The sequence below is a fragment of the Paramacrobiotus metropolitanus genome, unplaced genomic scaffold (genome assembly GCF_019649055.1).
Source record: "Paramacrobiotus metropolitanus isolate TYO unplaced genomic scaffold, Prichtersi_v1.0 Parri_scaffold0000018, whole genome shotgun sequence".
NCBI lineage: Eukaryota > Metazoa > Tardigrada > Eutardigrada > Parachela > Macrobiotidae > Paramacrobiotus > Paramacrobiotus metropolitanus.
The window spans coordinates 1,184,518-1,203,366 of NW_026570238.1; the positions used below are offsets into that span (position 1 = coordinate 1,184,518).

Genomic DNA, 18,849 nt, shown 5'->3' on the forward strand with positions numbered 1-18,849 from the left:
ATATGGACGGGACCATCAGTCTCAGATGTTTCACAGGCAAAAGATAACGAGCAACATTATTCATGGTTATCCTGAGGGAATGACTGCTCATCTACCAACGGGGAAGGGGAATGCCGCTCCATCCGAATGCTGTGCATATATGGATGGCCCGGCGCATGGTGAAATTCTGTGCCATGTAATAACAGGAAAATTATGGGTGTGCTCTGGCAATGCATAGAGATAATTCTAGGCCTTTGGAGAAACCGGCACACTATACAACTGACATGTTTGATGATTTTTCTCCTGCGATCAAGCATCAATATCTCATTATTGCCCAGTTATCTCGGGGTATGCGCAAGAAGTTGATCGAACACACTGCCAGCAATTCCCTAGTTTACTTCTTTTGCTGCAACATCGGGCCTAATGTCATGACATAAAATTCCCGTATGAATTTATCATGGATTTCTCGTTCCGGCATGCTCCTTGCACTGTTACGCGTCTTGTGAACCATTTCGTTAATACGCATTAGTCTCCAGATGATATAGTCATCTTTAGGCCGAAAGGAAGCGAGATGTGACCTTTTCATATTCAGCACATTAGGCACTGACAAATAGATTGTCGATCGATTGAGTCGATTATGAAAGTGCCATACTGGACGCTGTAATGCGCACATCGATGAGAAATGAACATATACATAGTGCAGCTAGTGCAGCGCGAGCAATAACTATATATCGTTCAGGCTTTGTAGGACGTGTATGAGTAAGTATTATTTCGAGCACTTTGAATGTCAAGTGTGTGACAATATGATCTATAAATCATAACCCCTTTACAATCTCTTCCTGTCAGATTTATCGCACCATCGTCACGCAAAGCCGGCTCAGCCAGGCACTTCCAGTTCGTCGATGATCACAACCGATCAAAGTAGTAATAATGAACACGATGCAAATTTGACAAACAAAACATGCCAAAAATTTACCACAGGACATAACATACTATAAAGGCGAGTGTTGCCGGTGAAACATTCTTCAGTCTCACTCGTACACTTAACTCTTCAAAATCTATCCTGTTCCAAGTTATTATTCGTAAGCATTTGTAGTACGTGCCGCGTGTACTGGAACTTAATTAAACCATCCTAACATAAACCATAAGTACATCTTTTAGTCTTTGTGCTGGTGCAGATATGTAACTCATCCACGGAAGTTGTTAATATGAATACGTACGAGATCTAACAATGAACAATATAAATGTAAACAGCAATAGCTACGGGAGTATTTTTTTTGTAGCGGAAAACCTGGGATAAGTAGCGTGCGGCAAGACCAGCTGCATTGTACAGTCTGTGCCGATACGTCGAATACTTCAGTTTTCATCAGAGCATTTTGCCAAACAGTGTTAATTCAGCTATTATTTTTCCTAAATAAGAACAGGGCAACAACTGGCTTCCTTCCGAGGTTATGTTTGTATCGCCGGCACTTTCCGTAAATATAGCACAGCGAGAGATGTCATTAGCAGTATAAATGATATATCCCAGTGTCGTAGTTGTGGTGCGTTTCTTGTCATTAAACATGAATGGGAACAGTGGCCGTTTTAAATTTTAATTTCTGCTCGACTTGATGGCAATAATGGTCCATATTTCCGTTTCATAAAGTGTGCCCTGTCCAGTCCACTTGACACCCCGTTCCTACCATTGAAATTTTGATAAATTTATTGCCCTTCCATTTGTCAGAAATAATTGAATCTGTCAAGTTGCTTCCCATCTCGTACAGCCGGCGTCCGAAGGCCCATTCAAATGCCGGCTCGCACAGCGATATTTAGTGCCTTTTATTATTTTTATATTCACCCATGACAAATGTAAAACGGCTCCTGCAAACAACCATCACACTTCCATCCACTTCACAGACAAATTCAACGCCAGCCAAATGCATTACGGCGCGCACGGTTATGCTTCGCTTAGCATTTGACAACGATTTCACTGTAACCTTAAAAACACAAATCTACTGCCGCTTTTCTGAGATGATAGTAAGTGACAGCAACATCAGGATTCAGGACCACTGGCACATTTCCGCCGCATTGTAAATTTATTGTTTTTGCGCAAATAATTTCATCTATTGAAAAAAATGAAAAACCCTTACTGGGAAATAAAATCACTAGCACAAATACTAACGCAGCAGCTGTTCCAGAATTGACTGATCATTCGCGGTATTTTTATCAATGAACTCATCAACTTTTTCATTTAAACATATTTTATCTGCATCACGCAGGATATACGATTTTATATCTGCACATGCCGAAAAGAAATCTTGATTATTAGGATTAATCTGCTCCAAATTTTCAACACAGAAATTTGTTAGAGTGGAAAGATGCACATCGTGAGGCTTAGCGGACTCGTTGCTGTTGGCATTCTCCGACAGCACCTGCAACAGTTTTTGATAGTAATTTTGCATCGGTGTGCATAATTTTTTTCTAAACATCAGTCAATCTTTTCATTTTTTTATTATTCGCTTGATCCATAATATCAAAGATCCCGCATATGAGATATGTAAACAAACCTGATAAAGCTGGGAGATAATAGGGGTATTCTGAATACTGGCAATCAGGTCTTCTGCTGCTGCTTTAACAAATTTTTGGAAAAATTCCATCAACCAGAAAAAAGGTTCAATACGAGTTAGTTTATCAATCGGCTTTACGTCCGTTCTCGCAATTGCAATAAGTCGTTTGCTGCAAAAAAATAGACTTTTAACGCAAATGATTAACAAAATTCTGTAATTCTGCATATTCAAATTGGTATGTCCATTGTCCAGTACACAAGTAAGTCGTCTTTGTACGAGCGTCTGGACCTAAACTACAATAATCCCATAGCGCACATAAGAAAAACGTAAAACACAATTGATTTTAAGTATAAAGTGAATACGTGTAATTCTATACTGAATTCATACTGACAGCGAAGCAGTTAACCATGCCTTCTGCAGTATGATACGCTTGCTGACCTTATTATGGTCCACATAAGCACGATGTCGCGAACTGCCTGTATTTTATTTTCCAAAATCGCGTTCGATTCCAGTTCAACACTAGTTGTCTCTACACTTGCTAATTTCTTTTGAAAGGTATCGGTAATCCATAATCGCCACTCCATAAGGTTACACGGCTGTGATAGTAAATTAGTGGTCACTATCACAGCGTCATGCATTTCTTCCTGTTGCAACGCCGTAAAACCGACTTCGATGTGCTGAAAAATGCGAAAGTTAAGCGAGCGCAAGCGATTAACAATGAGATGGGCTCAATACCAAACAGAAACCTGCTTATTAAACTTAAAAACTTCTTATAATACCTGTTTCCATGCCGGTAACACTTGCTGGAATATCTGGCGCATGTACTCAATTTTAGCTGGATCGTTCTGCATGCAATATACTTTTGCAAATGCAACATGGAGCTCGATTGCTTTTTTCAACCGGAAAGATAAACTTTGGGCCGAGGTATGCTGAAATATTAATGCCTATCTTACAAAATGGAATATCAACGCGCATCTTACAATAAAATTAATAGCAGCTGTATAAAACATTAATATCTACTCTTCTAATTAACTTGTAGATATACTTATTTAGCTGACTGGAATTTAGGAACTGCTCGTTGATTACAACCAGCAGTTTCAGATATCCAGCATAGCATATCAGGCAAATAGTACTTGATCTGTCGATATCCAGCGATCTCTATATAGGTTATTTGCTAAGTAGTTTATTAAAATTTTTACGAAACAAACTTTGAACTACCATTATATACCAGAATGTGCAGCATGTCACTATCCAAATCCCCCACTGCACTGCGTATCCATCCTGGGAATTTTTGGGCAAATTCACCGATAATGCCGGTAAAAGCGCCTAATCAATGTGTTGTATGAGACCCAAATAATTTCGGTTATTATACCATATGAAACCATACCGCCGGTAATCAGCTCAAATCGGGTGGCAAACTGCTCTTCAATCTTTTTGTAGGTACCCAAATAGCAGTCGCGAACGAAATGTTGCAGAAGTTCCCATCCATACAAAGCATTGACCACAGTGGTATCGAAACCACTAACGCATTCTGTAACCTGTAGACTGTTGAAAACATATTAACTGTAAGTTTGTAACCACGATATATAGAAAATTGTTCGTGCTTTCTCCCTCGTTTTTACCTGGTCGTTCGCGAAATCCAGAAATTGTGGAATAAATCTGGAACGGATAAGAACGCTCCAGAAACAATACAGTATGCCACCATCTGTAAACGACAAGATATATAGATAGCTGCATGGTAGAAGTACAGAATTTCGTCAATTTCGTCTGTATTTCGTTAATTTGGGTAAATTTTTGAAATATGTCAAAATATAAGTTTTAACATATCACGCTTTAAAACTTCTAAGGCTAAGGTTGTTTAGTTTGTTGCGCTGCGGTGCTTCTAAATGCCAAACTTCCATAAAAGTAGTGAGAATTTCTAGAGAACATTTATTTATATGCCTGCATGGATTTCGTACTTACTCCCAGATGAATACGAAACGAAGCCACAAAATTAGTCACATCTTCATTTTTAAACCCCATCGACATTTCTTCAGCCTGCAGTTCTGGCAACGGTAGAACATGTGTCCATTTCTCGTCGCCTTGCAGCACATCCGGAAGGAACGACGTGTGTTGTGCACCTATGGCGTGAATGGTTTCTCGCAGCTGTGCTATTACAACCGCGATCCGGTCATTATCGTCTAGCGCTGCCAAAATCCGAAACAGCGAACTGCGTTTTTTCCTAAGAAATAAAAAATTAATAAACTATTAAAATTACGAGAAAAATTACACCTACGGCATATGAGGCAGATTTCGTCTGGGTTTGCATCTTTCCACGGCGACTTGGCGTTTGGTGTAACTCTCCGTCGGTGTATTGAGCTCAGTTTGGTCAGTGTTTTCTCCATCGGGATTAACTTCGAGACCGATGTAGTGATATTTGGACTCTCCTCTGTGATCAGAAAACAGGTTCGTTAATGCATCGACTCTGACCGAAATAAAAATGGTTGTGCGTGGGTTTGTTGAATCAGCTACCGGCGACCAAGGCGTCTCGTGTCCACACCGGGAAAACTACGGCGCAAAACTTTTCCCAGGCACGCTGAGTTGACCACTGTTAAATTGTTCTGCTCGCAAAACCGCTCATACTTTGCATACAGCTCACTGCGTGGCATTATGGCGTTGGCGTTTCGGCTCAACCGGAAATTTCTTTTCAGCCAAGGAATCTTTCAAAATACAATAAAAAGTACATAATGCTTTTATAATCAACATGGTATACAAATATATAAAAAAATAAGTAATTCATAGTAATACTATATCCAAAATTACAGAAAAACATACCATCTATTAAATAATGCACTGAATATTTCAATAAATATTTCGATAAATTATTTGGAAAAATCAAGCCACTATTTAGATCGCTAAGCCCAGAAAACTGGAAGTGAAAAAATAATAGTGTTAATTAATGACATACCAACTCGGTCACTACGCCAATGGAATAACCGCCGGACGAGTTTCTGTGCTTATGACGTGATGATGAAGGTATCGCTGGGGTCGTCGGCTGCTGCGAAGATTCTCCACTGGCATCCCAAACTTGATCCTTGTTGAGCGCAGCTTCTGCGATATCCTGATTACAGACAATTCTGGGATCTTCAAGCATATTAAATTTGCCTATCGCTTAATGACCCTAATTACTTTATTTAGTTTCGTGCAGGCGAGCATCGGTCAAAGGTACACGTTTCTGTGTCGTTTAAATATATCATTTACCGAGGACCCAATCTGATCAAGGTGTGGTTCCTGGGAAAGGTTACTTTGCAATACCATTGCAAAAGCGTTACGCAGATGCACCGTGAATTACTTACACTTGTGCTCTGCATGGTGGAATCGTCATCAATTTCCTCATCGTCATCTGTAAAACCACCGCCCGATTCCTGGTCGTCGAAATCATAATCAGGATCCTTGGCTTGCTTTTCCGAACTGTCGTCCTCTTCCTCACTGTCAGGCTCCATCTGGAAGTCTCCATCCTCTCTAAATAGGACGCTTTGTCGTTTAACATTAACGACCATTTCATTTTCCAGTTAGTTGGGCAACATGCCTTGTTCGCGTCAATAATCACAACCAAAGATGCTATGCAGGCATATCCTTAGAGCTCCATGCACAACTTAACCCCACTTCACAGTGCACTTACTGTGTGTCGAATTCCTGGGACATTTGCATCAGTTTTAAATTAGCGGATAATTTTAATTACACCAGATCATCAGTTAACAATCCACCACATATGTCAGTGTGAAAACTAATCAGCAGTGGCGAAAAATCGATCAGCCAATAATTATTCTGAAAATTTTTCCATAAAAGGATTTCCAGATTCCGATTATGGTTATTGTACAGAGAGTGTGCTAACAATAATACGGCTTGACTTTTGATGGATAAATACTGCACAACACTGGCTGTCTGGTATAAAACTGTCTGTTGGCCTTGCAGTCTATCGAATCGCATCGCGTGCACGATCACGGTTCGCTTTCGCCGGTTTCGCCGATGATCTCTGGATCGGCAACTCGTACTGTATTCGAAATCAAACCGAGTGGCAAAGTTTTTGTCCAAGTATTTAAATTTTAACTGCAATAATTTTGGTGGCACTTCTTTTCATTACCACACGGACATAGTATGTAATCGGTTATGATCTTTAGTTTTTAGAACGTTACTGTTGCAAGTGGCAAACACGAGATATAGGTACAACAGCAACTGTATGAAAATCTTGGCTGAAAATCTTATTGTACACACATTTGACATTGGACAACGCTGCATAATTTTTGTAACGTGCCAATTTTATTTTTACAATTATTCCGGCGGATGCGTACGTTCTTGCTATCCTGCAACACACCGCAGATTGCGTACTATTGTGGTACCGCTAGTTTGTAAACAAGATAATATTAGTAACATCCACAAGTAACAACAACACTCACACATTTTACTTTTCTTAAAATTCTAACACACATGAAAAATGGCAGTCAACAATCACTTGGCAGCCATTAAAACGTCGCAGTAACCAACCGTCCCCGGTAAATTCGGGCACGAGGAAGAAGTTGTGCACACTGGATCTCTGGTAATCTTTAGGTCAGTAATTTCAAGCGTACGCTTTGCTATTCCACTGATGGACAAGCAGTCCTGAACGTTGTTACAAGCCTGAAAATTTAAATAATTATCAATATTTAATTCCACCTAAAATACTTTAAAGGAATATTGCTAAATTTAACTAAAAGGTGGTATGCGGAGTCGACGGTGAATGGCGGTGTATGTGTACATTACATTGAGAAGGTGATGATATGAACAAGGGAAGGGCACGTACAAGGGTCAAACAGGTGTTGCCCGGAAAAAGTTAGAGACTGTTTGCGGCAGCGAAACCACGATTATTTAAGTAATTCGGCACTTTGGCTTTCTACCGGTACTGGCAAAAACTGACATAAAATATTTGCAATTAACTATAAATTTGTGTAATTTACTGAGACAATCTAATTTTTTTTACCCAGGCTCGCGCAGCTCTTCTTCCTAAATCCATCAGGCATACGCAGCGGCGTCCTGAGCAAGTTAATCCTGTATCGGCGCACTGGGCAGTAGAATCACATGGCTCCCCTTTGTTTGCGGCTGTAGCAAGATTTAAAAAATGTTTAAAGACTGTCAGTTTCTTGAATATTTAAATTGATCATATTCAACCATACACATAATAAAAGCGATAACTGAGAGCCTCAATAAGAGCCATAACAAAAGCCTTAATATTTCACAGGGAGCTTTTGTGCAGATTTGGGTTTAATACTTCCGCTTTGCATACAAACGTTACTGCTATAAACCACAATGTATTCGTTTTGATTGTTCAAATTTTTTAATTAAATTTTTCAAATTTTTTAATTAATTTTTTAATTAGTTCATTAATGATAATTAACGAAAGACTTTCTGTTCTATTGCTCTTACCATAAACATACACGAGGCACAGGCAAATAATGAGTGACTGAATCGAAGTGGACATTTCTCATGCACAGTAAATTGCAAACGAGATGAAAACCAGGCGATGTTCAGCGGTGAATTTAATTAGGATTGTTTTATTAGAATTAACTCTTTCTACTAGAGAACGGTTATAAGACCTGTTTGCAATGTGCAGCATATTTTAATATTTTCCAGTTTTGCGTGTAGTATAGCTGACCGCAATATGCCAAACCGGCCTATTTTCTATTTTTTCTGCAGCGCCACAAGCTAGTGGCTTGTTGCTGACCGATGCGTAATTTGTTAGCTGTTTCATGCGTTGTGTGAAATTGTATTTAATTGTTCTTCATTTAGCAATACATAGGTAGGTCAAGTTCAAACTGCTGCCAGCATCTTACACTTATAAACCCAATTATGCCATGCCGATTGCTAAATGCTCAGACTTTTTTTCAGCTACAGATATGCACATCTTCTTAAGAAATTAGGCTAGCTTGCGCCTAACCGAACATTATTATAATCAACATTATTTCATTCAGAATTTGAGCTGAAAATGTCTAATCTGCGTTATAAAAGTGATATAGTTACATTTGGTCAAGTAGCCGAAGGTCATCTGTGACACTGAAATCTTGTGACATACTTTGCAACAAGTCTTCGCACTGACCGCAGTGCTTAATATTTTAACTTCCGTCTTTTCTCCTAAATAATATTGAAAACGCTGTTACAAGTACATAACCGTCGTGTGTGGGAACCAGTATCACTCTTGCCTATTGAAATTCACTGTCCGTCTATCTTCTGTATTTGCCGCAGATTTGGTATTTTTGAAATTTTTGATTCGAGGACTTAAACCAGTCTAATTTTACTTAAAATACCGACAATGGTAAACTTACGTTTGCTAAGAATACCGTTGAGCACTATACTGCTGGTACTTGTTCTGCGATCGAATGGACAATTTTTTGACAAATCGATAAATTCTATTCACAATGCTCGGATACCGATTGCGCAAAATTTTGGAGCTAAGCGACCAAATATTTTAATATTTATGGCCGATGATTTGGTAAATATTGCGCCGTTGTTCTTAGTTCTGTGTTACAGGTTGACCATTTTTTTACCTTATTGTTATTGTTAGGGTCATGCCGATTTGAGCTACACAGAGGGCAGTATACAGACGCCCACACCAAACATCGACAAATTGGCTTGGGATGGCATAATTCTAAACCGTCATTATTCTAATTCACTGGGCAGTCCATCCAGATCGTCTTTCTTCACTGCTAAACATGCTATCACAACAGGTATGCTACTGATGATTGTACGAGTAATAAAAGCCGTTTTATGATCTTGTAAGCTTTTAAAGTAGCCGGCCAGACAAATTTACGTTTACTAATTATGTAGCATTCGACTAATTATGTAGTTTAACCACCAATTAGTTCTATGCACAAAGACAGTTGGTTAAATTTGGGATTGTGTTATGCAGTTCTGTCAGTAGATTTATGAGATACGAATATTTCATCTAACAATTAATTAAGATTTCTCTTGTAATATTCAGTTTTTCTTGTCCCAGGAATGCAGTCGGCTTCTATTGAATCCGGTGAACCGTGGGGTTTGCCCTTTAATTTAAAGATACAGCCACAATACTTCAAAGAAATGGGATACTCTACACATGCTATAGGAAAGGTACCGTAAAGTGTAAACCAGAATGTAGTTTATAAATATCTTACGGAAGAGTATGCGATTATTACGACACTACAGATATGGTAGACATGGTACATATATCTCAGATTCCACCTCATTTCGGTAGAAAGAGGAAACCTAAATTTCCATAATTATTGACTTTGTAGGAAGTAAAAAAAACCAAGGATTAACAATAAATATCTTCGTGAAAGTATTACAGAGTATTTGATCAAACTGCTTACCGCTTTATTCTTTGTAGTGGAATCTGGGATCTTCACAGAGAGCATTTTATCCAAGTATGTATGGTTTTATACTATTAGTATTACACGTTAGCGTGTATTTTAAGGCAAAGTAATTTAATATCGCTTTTGTCTCGCTTAGATAACAGGGGCTTTGACACTTGGTATGGATTCTCGGCATCCAGCATGAACTGGTTCAACTACACGGAAGGATGGGTAAGTAAACCGTCAACAGAAACCTCCTTATTAGCTATAGTAATCTCTAAAATTATCTATATATATAAATTCAACAAATTAAATAAAACAGTTTACATTATTGTTAAGGTGTCACAAAACATGCAAAGCAGAACAGTTAACTAATAAGGCTGACATGTAGGTTTCACCTTACCCGACATCCGGTCGACTGCTGCGGGATCAAGGCATCGCCGTGCCGAGCAATGTCACCAATAACGCTTATGCGCCAGATCTCTTTACCATCAGAGCAGAACAGATAATTCGGGATTCCGATGTCAATGTACCGTTTTATATGTTTTTCTCCACGCCGATTCCGCACACGGCCTTTGCGGAATACCGCGCTATACAGCAGACAATGCCGCAATTTGACCTGCGATCACCTGTTGCTAAGTTCTCCGACCAGTTCCCCGAGCGAAAGAAGCAACTCGGTTAGTCAAGCACAGTACAGTAGTAATTATTGACAGTCCCAGCAAAATTTTTCTTTCCAAATACTTAACATTACGTCAATTATAATTTATGTTAATACAGGAGTTATCCAAGCGTTGGATGAATCGTTCAAGCGCTTATATGATGCACTCGTTAACAAGGATGTACTGAACAACACCATAATAGTCTTCTTAACGGACAACGGCGCTCCGGTACCGCCGGCAGCCACGTTTTTACGCGGTAAAATTACCTTTGTCTCCAAGCAATGTGCAGTACTATCCGTAGCACTCATAATAACACCCAGTACCAACCTAACAAAGGAAAACATAAGATATAATGGTGGTACCTACGTTCGGATTTGCATACATTCACGCTGTTTGGTTTGTTCTGATAGGTAGCAATCACGGAAGCAATTGGCCACTCCGCCATGGAAAAGGGACTCTCTTCGAAGGAGGAGTGCGAACACCGGCATTCATCTGGACTCCCATGATACCTAAACGCGGACGGATTTCTAACCAGTTGGTTCACATTACTGACTGGCTGCCCACGCTGTACGAAGCGGCCGGAGGCAACTTGGGTGACCTTAACAGCATGGATGGCGTCAGTCAGTGGCAGACTCTCCTGCGAGGACTAGAAGATGGACCCCGAACGGAAGTTTTATTGAATATTAACCCGATGAATGGTCAAGCTGGACTGGTGTACAGGGATGTTGATGGAAGTTTATATAAGTGAGTCGTACTTCAAAAATCATATAACCAAGACTGTACGCTTAGGTTGTCAATTAACAGACTGTTAGTAATATTCTTCTATTTTTGCGGTACAGTTAGGAATCTGTAATACGACTGATCACTGATGACTTTATTTTGTCATTTTTTTCAACAGATACGTTGCCGGAAGTGTATTTGATAACACCTTTACAGGATGGTATGTACTAATATAAATTTTAAACCGCACTACCGGTATACCGATTAGTGTGGCGATTACTGATATTGTTTAGACCGGTACAATCAACAGAATTGTTTGCTGTTGCACAGGAGCCGCACTGAAGGAACAACCATGGATAACCCAATGACTATGTTCAGCGCTGCCGCCATAAAATGCAATTTTCAGCCGGGAACAGAAGTCAGTCCTTGCCGAAGCTGGGAAAAGGCCTGCCTGTTCGACCTGCTGAATGACCCTTGTGAAACCAACAATATCGCGGACAGCAATCCGTCTATGCTAAACTTATTATCGCAAAAAATACAGGCATACAACAGCACATCCGCTGTGCCGCTTGTAAGGGCTTTCGATCTCCGATCTGACCCGGCCAACTGGGATGGGGTATGGGCGCCATGGCTGGACGACGGTCAAATATTAGACTCGCTCCAAGCGTTCAAATCGCTTAACTGATCCACAGAAAAGTTAAATTTTTCCACATTCTTCAGAAGCAGATGTTGTTTTGTTATTCATTTGTAAATTCTATTTACATTTTTGGCAGAGTACAGTGTACTTTTCCTTTCCCTATGCTGTTACGCTTTGATTTAGTTACACTAGTGTGTAAGTTTTTTTTGTTATTTACGCTCACTGTGATGTAAATATAAAATAAATTTTGTTGGAAATTACATCGACCGCGCCACAAATTACACGGCGTCCCCCGCACTGAAAGAACCCTGGAGGTAGAAGTCAAAAAAAGGCCGTGACAAAAATAGTGCTGAGTCGTTGGCTAAACGTCTGGAATAGGTTTTGATTTTTGAAAAACTCTATTACAAATATTTGCATTTAAACCAGAAAGACAATATTAAAAGAGCAAATTTCAAAATTCCCACTATCGCTTCCCCGCGTTAACCTTTGGCCGGCTTTTCGGTAGTGGCAGAAAGCCGAGCGTTAGTGCAGTCACCAGGAGGAATTCGATAAATTCGAGTGCGGGCAAACAATCTGAAACAAATTCAGAAGCATTTTGTACTGTTCATCAATAATTCTGATTCCATGCATTTGGAAATTCTCCATCGTAATAAGAAACGTTCAAGATTTATCGCCTTACTGCATCTTTTTTGGCACATGTTTCGCGATGCACTGCGAGTCTGTCCATGCTGCAGATTGCTGATTATTGGCAACCGCTCCTCCAACAGAGCAATCAAAGTCGTTGATAAGACTGTCCGACAAAACTTTATTGTGGTCCATCACATGCACGCGTCCAACTGCTCTGATATTCTGGAATAAAAAAGGTGCTGTAGAAAACATCTTCACATTACGCAAGACTGAAGTACTAATTACTACATTAAGTGTAACGAAGAGGCAATGCAAAGAAAGCAAAAATCAGATTCAGGTTTTTACTAAACTATTATGCAATTTTAAGGTGCAAGTACACACCTACACGTAAACTGCAGTGTTCAACATACTACTGTAATAAGACGTTAACCTGTATCTTTTCATGTTGCACTGACAGACAAATGTCAGCAATGTTACCACAAGAATATAGCTTAAATTCCAAAATACACACCGCGGTCTGTTTACCGACAATCACTTTTCAAAACTAGACCTTTTAATCCAATTTGTCACTTACCGCAACGTCTTTAGGGTTGCAAATGTCGCGGGTGATAAGAGCATTGATGTTTGGACTGTTGTTATCCACTGATTCAAACACCTTGGGAATCGCCGAAACAGCCAACGATCCCGGGAATGACGCGGTTGGCTTTTCACTAAATATCGGCAAATTAATAGTTAACAATTTAACTACAATGCACTGCATGTATCAGTATTTAAGCCATCATAAAGTATTCTCCGTTTCTTCATAAATATTCCACAGGGTAATAGTATTCAAGCACTTATTCAAGCACTCATCTGCATGCAATATGAAATGCCGGGAAACTGTTTTGAGGTTCTTGCTCTTCGTAAAACAACAGAATATCACAAATTTCGTTCAGTGATCACCAAATTTTCTATTGCATTCTATGGATCACGATCATAACAAAAACGAAATTCTCAGTAGGATTAATCTTGCCGCCTCTCCGAGGATCAGCTATATTTTTATTTTTGGGCTATATCACAATACTTATAGTTAATAATTTAATCTTACGTGTCGATGTAGGAATAAACCCAGGTGTCGCAAGCATCCAGTTTATCACAAGAACTTCCGCTAGCCTGAATTCCAGCTTGATTGCTCAGTCGGACGATCTCCATTTCCACCCGGAAGAACGGAGGCAGGCTGGCGCCAGTGCTAGGGATAACAATTTGGTCGGTTTTTGTCCCAAATCCCAAAACATCTTTGATCTACAAATACTGCTTGTAAAACGACAAAGTATAATTGCAGCAACTCGGCCAGTTTGCAATGTGCATACCGAGTCAAGAATTCCTCCAGCATACACCGGTGACCACCCGACGATCTGCCAAAACCATCAAAGTTAATATTTCACAACATTTTCATCGAAAGAAAGCGGTCGTGTCGTAACTGTAAAACACTTCAGAGTTTGTATTTACCGCAAGAAGCGAAAGAATAAGGATGAGTCGGATCGAAGCCATAATATCAGTGCTACAGGTGATAAAAAATGAAGCGAAGAGATTATTTGCGTGATCCAGACTCAACAAGTGCTGCAGACTCAATTAACTCTCCCGCATAGATCGCGCCAGTCGGTTATATACGTACGGCGCTCGATCAGAACCAAGTGGCAGTAGTCAGACACTTGACCGTGGACGAGTTGACACCTGGAAAACTGCTGATTGCGAAGAGGATAAGCCGATGACTGTACCGGAAGCTGTTGTTAGCTTTTATGAATCTCTGGGTATGCATACTTCGTCCTTGCTGCAGTTGGCTTTCAGTAAGTATGTTTATTGCCACTGGTCTGTCGTAACAGTGGGCGGCGCTATAAACTTAAAAATTATGAAAAAACAACTTTAACTGTTATAAATAAATAAAACAATAAGTATAGCCTTACACGTGACAAAAACAGGTACGCCGAGGACCAGGCAGAGTAAAGACGTGAGTAGCATTGTTTAAAATCAGGTAAACTAATTGGCTGTGACTTGTGAGTAACTAAAACCTTTAAATAGTCTCAGCCAACCTTTAAATAGTCTTTATGATTATTAAAAACCTTTAAATAGTCTTAGCCATCAGCGAATATGTGTCAATATCAACAGCTGCTATGGTAAATTTAAATATTTAGAAATTTTAGCCTTGTAATATTGTGTAAAATAATTCAGCAAGCATGCCAAAACCCTGTTGTTCGTCTATGTACGGTATGACTTTAATCACTGATAGCAGAATTCTTGTCTGAAATCACCCACAAGCTAGCGTGCAGTCACAAGTTATATTAGCAATGCAATCTTAATACTCCAGAGCGTTTCACCTCTAAGACAAAAAAGCGCCGCTTTTTTAAAAATTGCCTGTCAATAATTTATTAAAAACCTTATAAGCCCGATCACGATGATGCTTTCTCTAAACAAATAATTAGCTCTTTTTTGCCGGTTCTCCTTGTGGTCGGGCATTTGTGCAGTCATTCTGGGGCACGCGATACATTTTTACTCGTGCGGAGAGCCTACGAAATTAAAGTTTGTAGTAAGAGAAACGCGGGATGTCGGAAATTAATGAAGAACCAAATGTACCTAATCTTTTTTTCCTGGTATTTTCCTGTGCAAATCGCGTCTTGCCACGTAGCAGACCTCTCTTCATTTGCTAAAGTTCCTCCAAGCGGACAATCAAAATCACTAATTAGGCTACAACACATAAAATAATACGTTACACAGCCAGTTTACGTATATACATGTACAGATATCTATACTTAGCATGCTTTCTAACATTTTCGACATATTAATTTGTTAATGATTTGGAATACAAGCTCTCCAACCTGTTGCTCAGGATGGTGTTATGGTCCGTAACATGAACCCGTAGCATAGCTTTCTGAGTCTGCAAATACAATAATATAGATATTATGTCAGATATGTTCGTATGTGTGTATTGTACAGTACTTCTATAACATCTTATAAGCCATTAAATTTTGTTATACGAGTATAAATACAGATATGGAAAGAGAAAAATGTGATCGATGTTCGTATCAGATCAGTTTACGTACATTAGGATCTTTGTTGCAGATATCTTTGGTCAGTTTGTAGTTAATATCGGGGCTATTGTTGTTTGTTGTTTCGAAAATTTTGGGAATTGCCTTGACGTCCAGTGATCCAGGGAAAGTATTTGTCGGTTTATCCCTACGTAAAATAAATAATAAACAACAAGGGCATGCACTGTGCCGATGCAAATTAAAGTACGGCACAAGATTCAGGAAAGCAATCAGTTTACCGTATTAAATTTCATTTAAGGAATATTTTCGATTGTGGAGTTAGTGTATGTTAAGTTATTTACTGACTTAAATTTTAGTTCAAAAGTGATATAATTACATAATATGTAATGTCACCGCCCTTGCACATTTTTGCTATCTGGCCGGCTACTGCCCACTCATATTTACTGATCTAGCTGTAAGTGCGGGCTGTTGTTAGTATACCGTGCAGTAATGAGCCCGGAAATACTGCACGTGCGAATCGTCTATTACAGTTCTCCCTTTACAGTAGAATGTTCTTCATTACAAGCTACATCAGAAGTGAAAACCGCAGAATCTAATTAACTTACGTATCGATGTAAGCGTAAACAATCGGATCACATTTCCCTGCAGAACAAAGGATCACGATTAAGCTCAGTTACTGTGTAGTAGTAATTTCGCCCGTGCGTGCGCTGTGCGAGACTCGTAGCTTATCATAAAAGAGGTTAACAACATGTTTAGTAACTTGTAAAGTGAAAAAAAAGTTTGTTAAATTATTTAGAGTATCGAAATCGCAATACTACTACCAGTAAGTACTGTACTTCTGCAGGCTCTGTAGAACCTGAACCTAGTACTGGCACTTTGAACACATACCAAAGGTGTCACACGACCCTCCATTGCTCTTAATGCCCGCTTGATTTTCTAGTCGCACCACTAAAGCTTCGATCCTGTAATAGTTTGGTAGTCGTTCGCCGCCAGAAGGCACTACAATTTGCTCTTTGTTCGATGAAATGCCGAATACATTTTTGATCTGTTAAGGAGACGGAAGTCGTCAGATTTTGATTTACAGTTTCCGTTTTACCTGGTATGTATTTTATTATTTCCGCTTTTACACCTTTCCCACCAGTTTACTGATAAGCAGCCGCTTTAACGCCAATCATGGTCGCATAGGGAGCTTACCGAATCCAGAATTCCGGCAGCATGTACAGAGTGATATCCAACAGATAACTAGATAAAAATTACAAAATGACATAAATGGTTATAATCTTAATTTTAACAATCTCTCTCTTCTTACCACTAAAAACAGCGAAAGTGCACCGAAACACTGCATTCTGAAAAGAAACTGTGCTTGTTGAAAAAGCGGACAGTAGCAACAATGATTGTGTGCGAATTAGTCCAAACCGTGGACCGGTATCCTGTGAAATGCCAACTGGTGGAGCGAACGAGAAAACTCCTGATATACAGTATTGCGCCAACAATCGGGCACGGCAAAATACCAGAAAAATGCTGACCGCATATTTATTAGTCGCTGCTGTAACCTAAGGCACAAAAGCTGAACTTCAGTTTTCTGGAATTACTAGTTTAGCCAGGTGTAAGGTGTGATGTACCGTCATACACGGAGAATGATTCATAATTCTGTGCATTTATTCAATATCCGTGTGAACCGTTTGCTCAGTTTATAATTTCGTCTTCTGATAGTTTCCAAAGCAATGCAAATTTACAAATGACTTTCAGTGTTAACGATGTTCTTCTATTTGGAGTATTAGCAATTCTGCAAGAGCAAAACGCACGTACGCAATTTTTGTAAACTTGAAACTCATTTTGACGACCTTTTTATATCTAGTATAAACATAATAATTTATTATAACTGTTGGGCACAAGTGCAAGCGTACAAAACACCCGAATTCTGCTAAAAACAAGACAGATTAATTCATGGTCTCTAGACTGACAGCAGCAATTTTTTGCATGCCTGGCCCAGATAAAAAACACATCGAATTTTGTTGAAATCACGGTACAGCTCAGCTCAATGCATCAACAAAGCCAAACCGGCGAAAAACGATACTAACCGACTCCACAACCCTGAGCAGGTGCTGGTACCACCTGAGCCATATCCGTCATTCATGTTATCCATCAGATTGGAGAAGAATTCACCGAGTCCATGCTTAAATGCCCCGTCATGACCCATATGTTCACCACCATGTCCACCAAAGCGTCCACCATGCGGGAGTTTGTCAAACCGTCCGCTGACGCCCTCAGCGCCGCCGGTATATCCGCTCTGAGGCTCTCGTTCCCGGCGACGCTCTCCGCCCTGATAGCCACCAGTGGCGTCCACACCAGTGTCCCCTTTGCCGAAGGCGCCACCTCCAAAGAAACCAGTCAGGTCGCCAGCGCCGGCGCCCGCTTCCCCTCGGCTCAGCCCACTCAGTCGCCCGATATCTCCCATACCTGATCCGACAAACGATCCCCAGTTAGCTCCCAACTGGTCAGCGGGATTTTCACCGGTATTCACTCGGGGGATGCCGACAACAACCTGGCCGAGACCGGCGGGGCGCCGCCCACTGGCATCGCCGGTGAAATCAACCGCGCCACCATTGCTATCCGCTCGTAAACTTCCACCGCTGTACTGTCCGGATGCTGAATTACCGCTTTCACCCAGAGAATTAATTCCGGACGGGATATTCAATCCCCCTTGAATGCCATGGATACCGCTGGGCGGTTCACCGGTCAAGCGCAGATTCCCACCATTCAAAAAGCCTGGGAATCCACCGGCGCCCGACTTGGTGTTGGAGAAAATCGATGGCAAGCCCTGTGCCACTGCACTAGGAAGGCTTTCTCCGGTTCCCCAGTTGGATGCTTGCGCTGATTCCGTCTGCTGGTTTGCGCTACTACCGGCCAGAACGCCATATAAAATACCATTTAACATAAAGACGGTGAGGAACATGATGGGCAGTTGTTAGAACGACGACTGTGTTGCATAGGCCGAATACCACTGAATGCAGAAGTGATTGTCGTATGATCTGATGGAAATGAGCGGTATTCAAATTTATAATCCTCCATGTCGTGATTTAGTCTGATTACAAGCTCCCGAGTCTGTATGAGGTAATGGTCATCTTTAAAAATGGTTTGTTTGACATCGACGTTCAATTACATGGTGAGTTTGCGGTGGTCTTCGTTGGGCTAATGCTGATTGTCGCTGTAATGTTGACGCTACCGTTGTCGATGCACGTATAAATGAACAATGGATCCGTCGTATGAAGATCGCTTTCGTTAACATTTGAATAGTACGAACTTATTGTTTCTGAT

At 40.3% G+C, this 18,849-nt stretch overlaps 6 protein-coding genes across 6 annotated transcripts; 1 reads left to right on the forward strand and 5 right to left on the reverse strand.

Moving 5' to 3' along the window:
* Positions 1 to 2,113: 2,113 nt before the first annotated feature.
* LOC129585901 (DNA-binding protein RFX2-like) lies at positions 2,114 to 6,409 on the reverse strand. Its single transcript, XM_055478805.1, has 13 exons — positions 6,187 to 6,409; positions 5,861 to 6,026; positions 5,473 to 5,625; positions 5,037 to 5,224; positions 4,801 to 4,953; positions 4,488 to 4,746; positions 4,148 to 4,230; positions 3,913 to 4,070; positions 3,754 to 3,851; positions 3,305 to 3,454; positions 2,964 to 3,202; positions 2,526 to 2,694; positions 2,114 to 2,390 (listed from the first exon to the last, which is right to left on the reverse strand). Exons 1-13 carry the CDS (start codon positions 6,213 to 6,215, stop codon positions 2,136 to 2,138), a joined length of 2,100 nt encoding a protein of 699 aa, XP_055334780.1. The 5' UTR covers positions 6,216 to 6,409; the 3' UTR covers positions 2,114 to 2,135.
* A 407-nt stretch (positions 6,410 to 6,816) lies between these two features.
* LOC129585928 (uncharacterized) lies at positions 6,817 to 8,171 on the reverse strand. The gene is made up of 3 exons (XM_055478849.1): positions 7,965 to 8,171; positions 7,522 to 7,640; positions 6,817 to 7,181 (listed from the first exon to the last, which is right to left on the reverse strand). The coding sequence occupies exons 1-3, from the start codon at positions 8,017 to 8,019 to the stop codon at positions 7,014 to 7,016; spliced, it is 342 nt and encodes a 113-aa protein (XP_055334824.1). The 5' UTR covers positions 8,020 to 8,171; the 3' UTR covers positions 6,817 to 7,013.
* A 384-nt stretch (positions 8,172 to 8,555) lies between these two features.
* On the forward strand, positions 8,556 to 12,138 carry LOC129585810 (arylsulfatase B-like). Its single transcript, XM_055478676.1, has 10 exons — positions 8,556 to 9,027; positions 9,100 to 9,262; positions 9,532 to 9,644; positions 9,901 to 9,937; positions 10,023 to 10,096; positions 10,257 to 10,542; positions 10,643 to 10,780; positions 10,935 to 11,268; positions 11,423 to 11,464; positions 11,575 to 12,138. Exons 1-10 carry the CDS (start codon positions 8,848 to 8,850, stop codon positions 11,927 to 11,929), a joined length of 1,722 nt encoding a protein of 573 aa, XP_055334651.1. The 5' UTR covers positions 8,556 to 8,847; the 3' UTR covers positions 11,930 to 12,138.
* On the reverse strand, positions 12,112 to 14,239 carry LOC129585811 (uncharacterized). The gene is made up of 6 exons (XM_055478677.1): positions 13,997 to 14,239; positions 13,858 to 13,902; positions 13,596 to 13,789; positions 13,083 to 13,218; positions 12,561 to 12,730; positions 12,112 to 12,454 (listed from the first exon to the last, which is right to left on the reverse strand). The coding sequence occupies exons 1-6, from the start codon at positions 14,036 to 14,038 to the stop codon at positions 12,361 to 12,363; spliced, it is 681 nt and encodes a 226-aa protein (XP_055334652.1). The 5' UTR covers positions 14,039 to 14,239; the 3' UTR covers positions 12,112 to 12,360.
* A 496-nt stretch (positions 14,240 to 14,735) lies between these two features.
* Positions 14,736 to 17,045, reverse strand: LOC129585812 (uncharacterized). The gene is made up of 8 exons (XM_055478679.1): positions 16,841 to 17,045; positions 16,726 to 16,773; positions 16,420 to 16,576; positions 16,137 to 16,173; positions 15,586 to 15,718; positions 15,361 to 15,419; positions 15,119 to 15,229; positions 14,736 to 15,051 (listed from the first exon to the last, which is right to left on the reverse strand). Exons 1-8 carry the CDS (start codon positions 16,874 to 16,876, stop codon positions 14,964 to 14,966), a joined length of 669 nt encoding a protein of 222 aa, XP_055334654.1. The 5' UTR covers positions 16,877 to 17,045; the 3' UTR covers positions 14,736 to 14,963.
* Positions 17,046 to 17,569: 524 nt separating this feature from the next.
* Positions 17,570 to 18,487, reverse strand: LOC129585858 (keratin, type I cytoskeletal 9-like). The gene has a single exon (XM_055478741.1). The coding sequence runs from the start codon at positions 18,485 to 18,487 to the stop codon at positions 17,570 to 17,572; it is 918 nt and encodes a 305-aa protein (XP_055334716.1).
* Between the last annotated feature and the right edge of the window lie 362 nt (positions 18,488 to 18,849).

What these genes read in the sequence shown, in the direction of transcription:
- LOC129585901 (XM_055478805.1), bottom strand. Translation starts at nt 6,215, where the DNA reads ATGCAAATGTCCCAGGAATTCGACACACA. An exon ending in ATTTGAGCTGATTACCGGCG is followed by an intron (nt 3,852 to 3,912) that starts GTATGGTTTCAT and finishes CACATTGATTAG; the next exon opens with GCGCTTTTACCGGCATTATC. An exon ending in GTGACATGCTGCACATTCTG is followed by an intron (nt 3,455 to 3,753) that starts GTATATAATGGT and finishes TTAATATTTCAG; the next exon opens with CATACCTCGGCCCAAAGTTT.
- LOC129585928 (XM_055478849.1), bottom strand. Translation starts at nt 8,019, where the DNA reads ATGTCCACTTCGATTCAGTCACTCATTATTTGCCTGTGCCTCGTGTAT. An exon ending in GTGCCTCGTGTATGTTTATG is followed by an intron (nt 7,641 to 7,964) that starts GTAAGAGCAATA and finishes ATCTTGCTACAG; the next exon opens with CCGCAAACAAAGGGGAGCCA. An exon ending in GAAGAGCTGCGCGAGCCTGG is followed by an intron (nt 7,182 to 7,521) that starts GTAAAAAAAATT and finishes TTAAATTTTCAG; the next exon opens with GCTTGTAACAACGTTCAGGA.
- LOC129585810 (XM_055478676.1), top strand. Translation starts at nt 8,848, where the DNA reads ATGGTAAACTTACGTTTGCTAAGAATACCGTTGAGCACTATACTGCTG. An exon ending in TCAACTACACGGAAGGATGG is followed by an intron (nt 10,097 to 10,256) that starts GTAAGTAAACCG and finishes GCTGACATGTAG; the next exon opens with GTTTCACCTTACCCGACATC. An exon ending in GATAACACCTTTACAGGATG is followed by an intron (nt 11,465 to 11,574) that starts GTATGTACTAAT and finishes GCTGTTGCACAG; the next exon opens with GAGCCGCACTGAAGGAACAA.
- LOC129585811 (XM_055478677.1), bottom strand. Translation starts at nt 14,038, where the DNA reads ATGGCTTCGATCCGACTCATCCTTATTCTTTCGCTTCTTGCG. An exon ending in GTTTATTCCTACATCGACAC is followed by an intron (nt 13,219 to 13,595) that starts GTAAGATTAAAT and finishes GCCGATATTTAG; the next exon opens with TGAAAAGCCAACCGCGTCAT. An exon ending in CATGTGCCAAAAAAGATGCA is followed by an intron (nt 12,455 to 12,560) that starts GTAAGGCGATAA and finishes AATTTGTTTCAG; the next exon opens with ATTGTTTGCCCGCACTCGAA.
- LOC129585812 (XM_055478679.1), bottom strand. Translation starts at nt 16,876, where the DNA reads ATGCAGTGTTTCGGTGCACTTTCGCTGTTTTTAGTG. An exon ending in CTGCCGGAATTCTGGATTCG is followed by an intron (nt 16,577 to 16,725) that starts GTAAGCTCCCTA and finishes TCTCCTTAACAG; the next exon opens with ATCAAAAATGTATTCGGCAT. An exon ending in AGGGTCGTGTGACACCTTTG is followed by an intron (nt 16,174 to 16,419) that starts GTATGTGTTCAA and finishes TTTGTTCTGCAG; the next exon opens with GGAAATGTGATCCGATTGTT.
- LOC129585858 (XM_055478741.1), bottom strand. Translation starts at nt 18,487, where the DNA reads ATGTTCCTCACCGTCTTTATGTTAAATGGTATTTTATATGGCGTTCTG.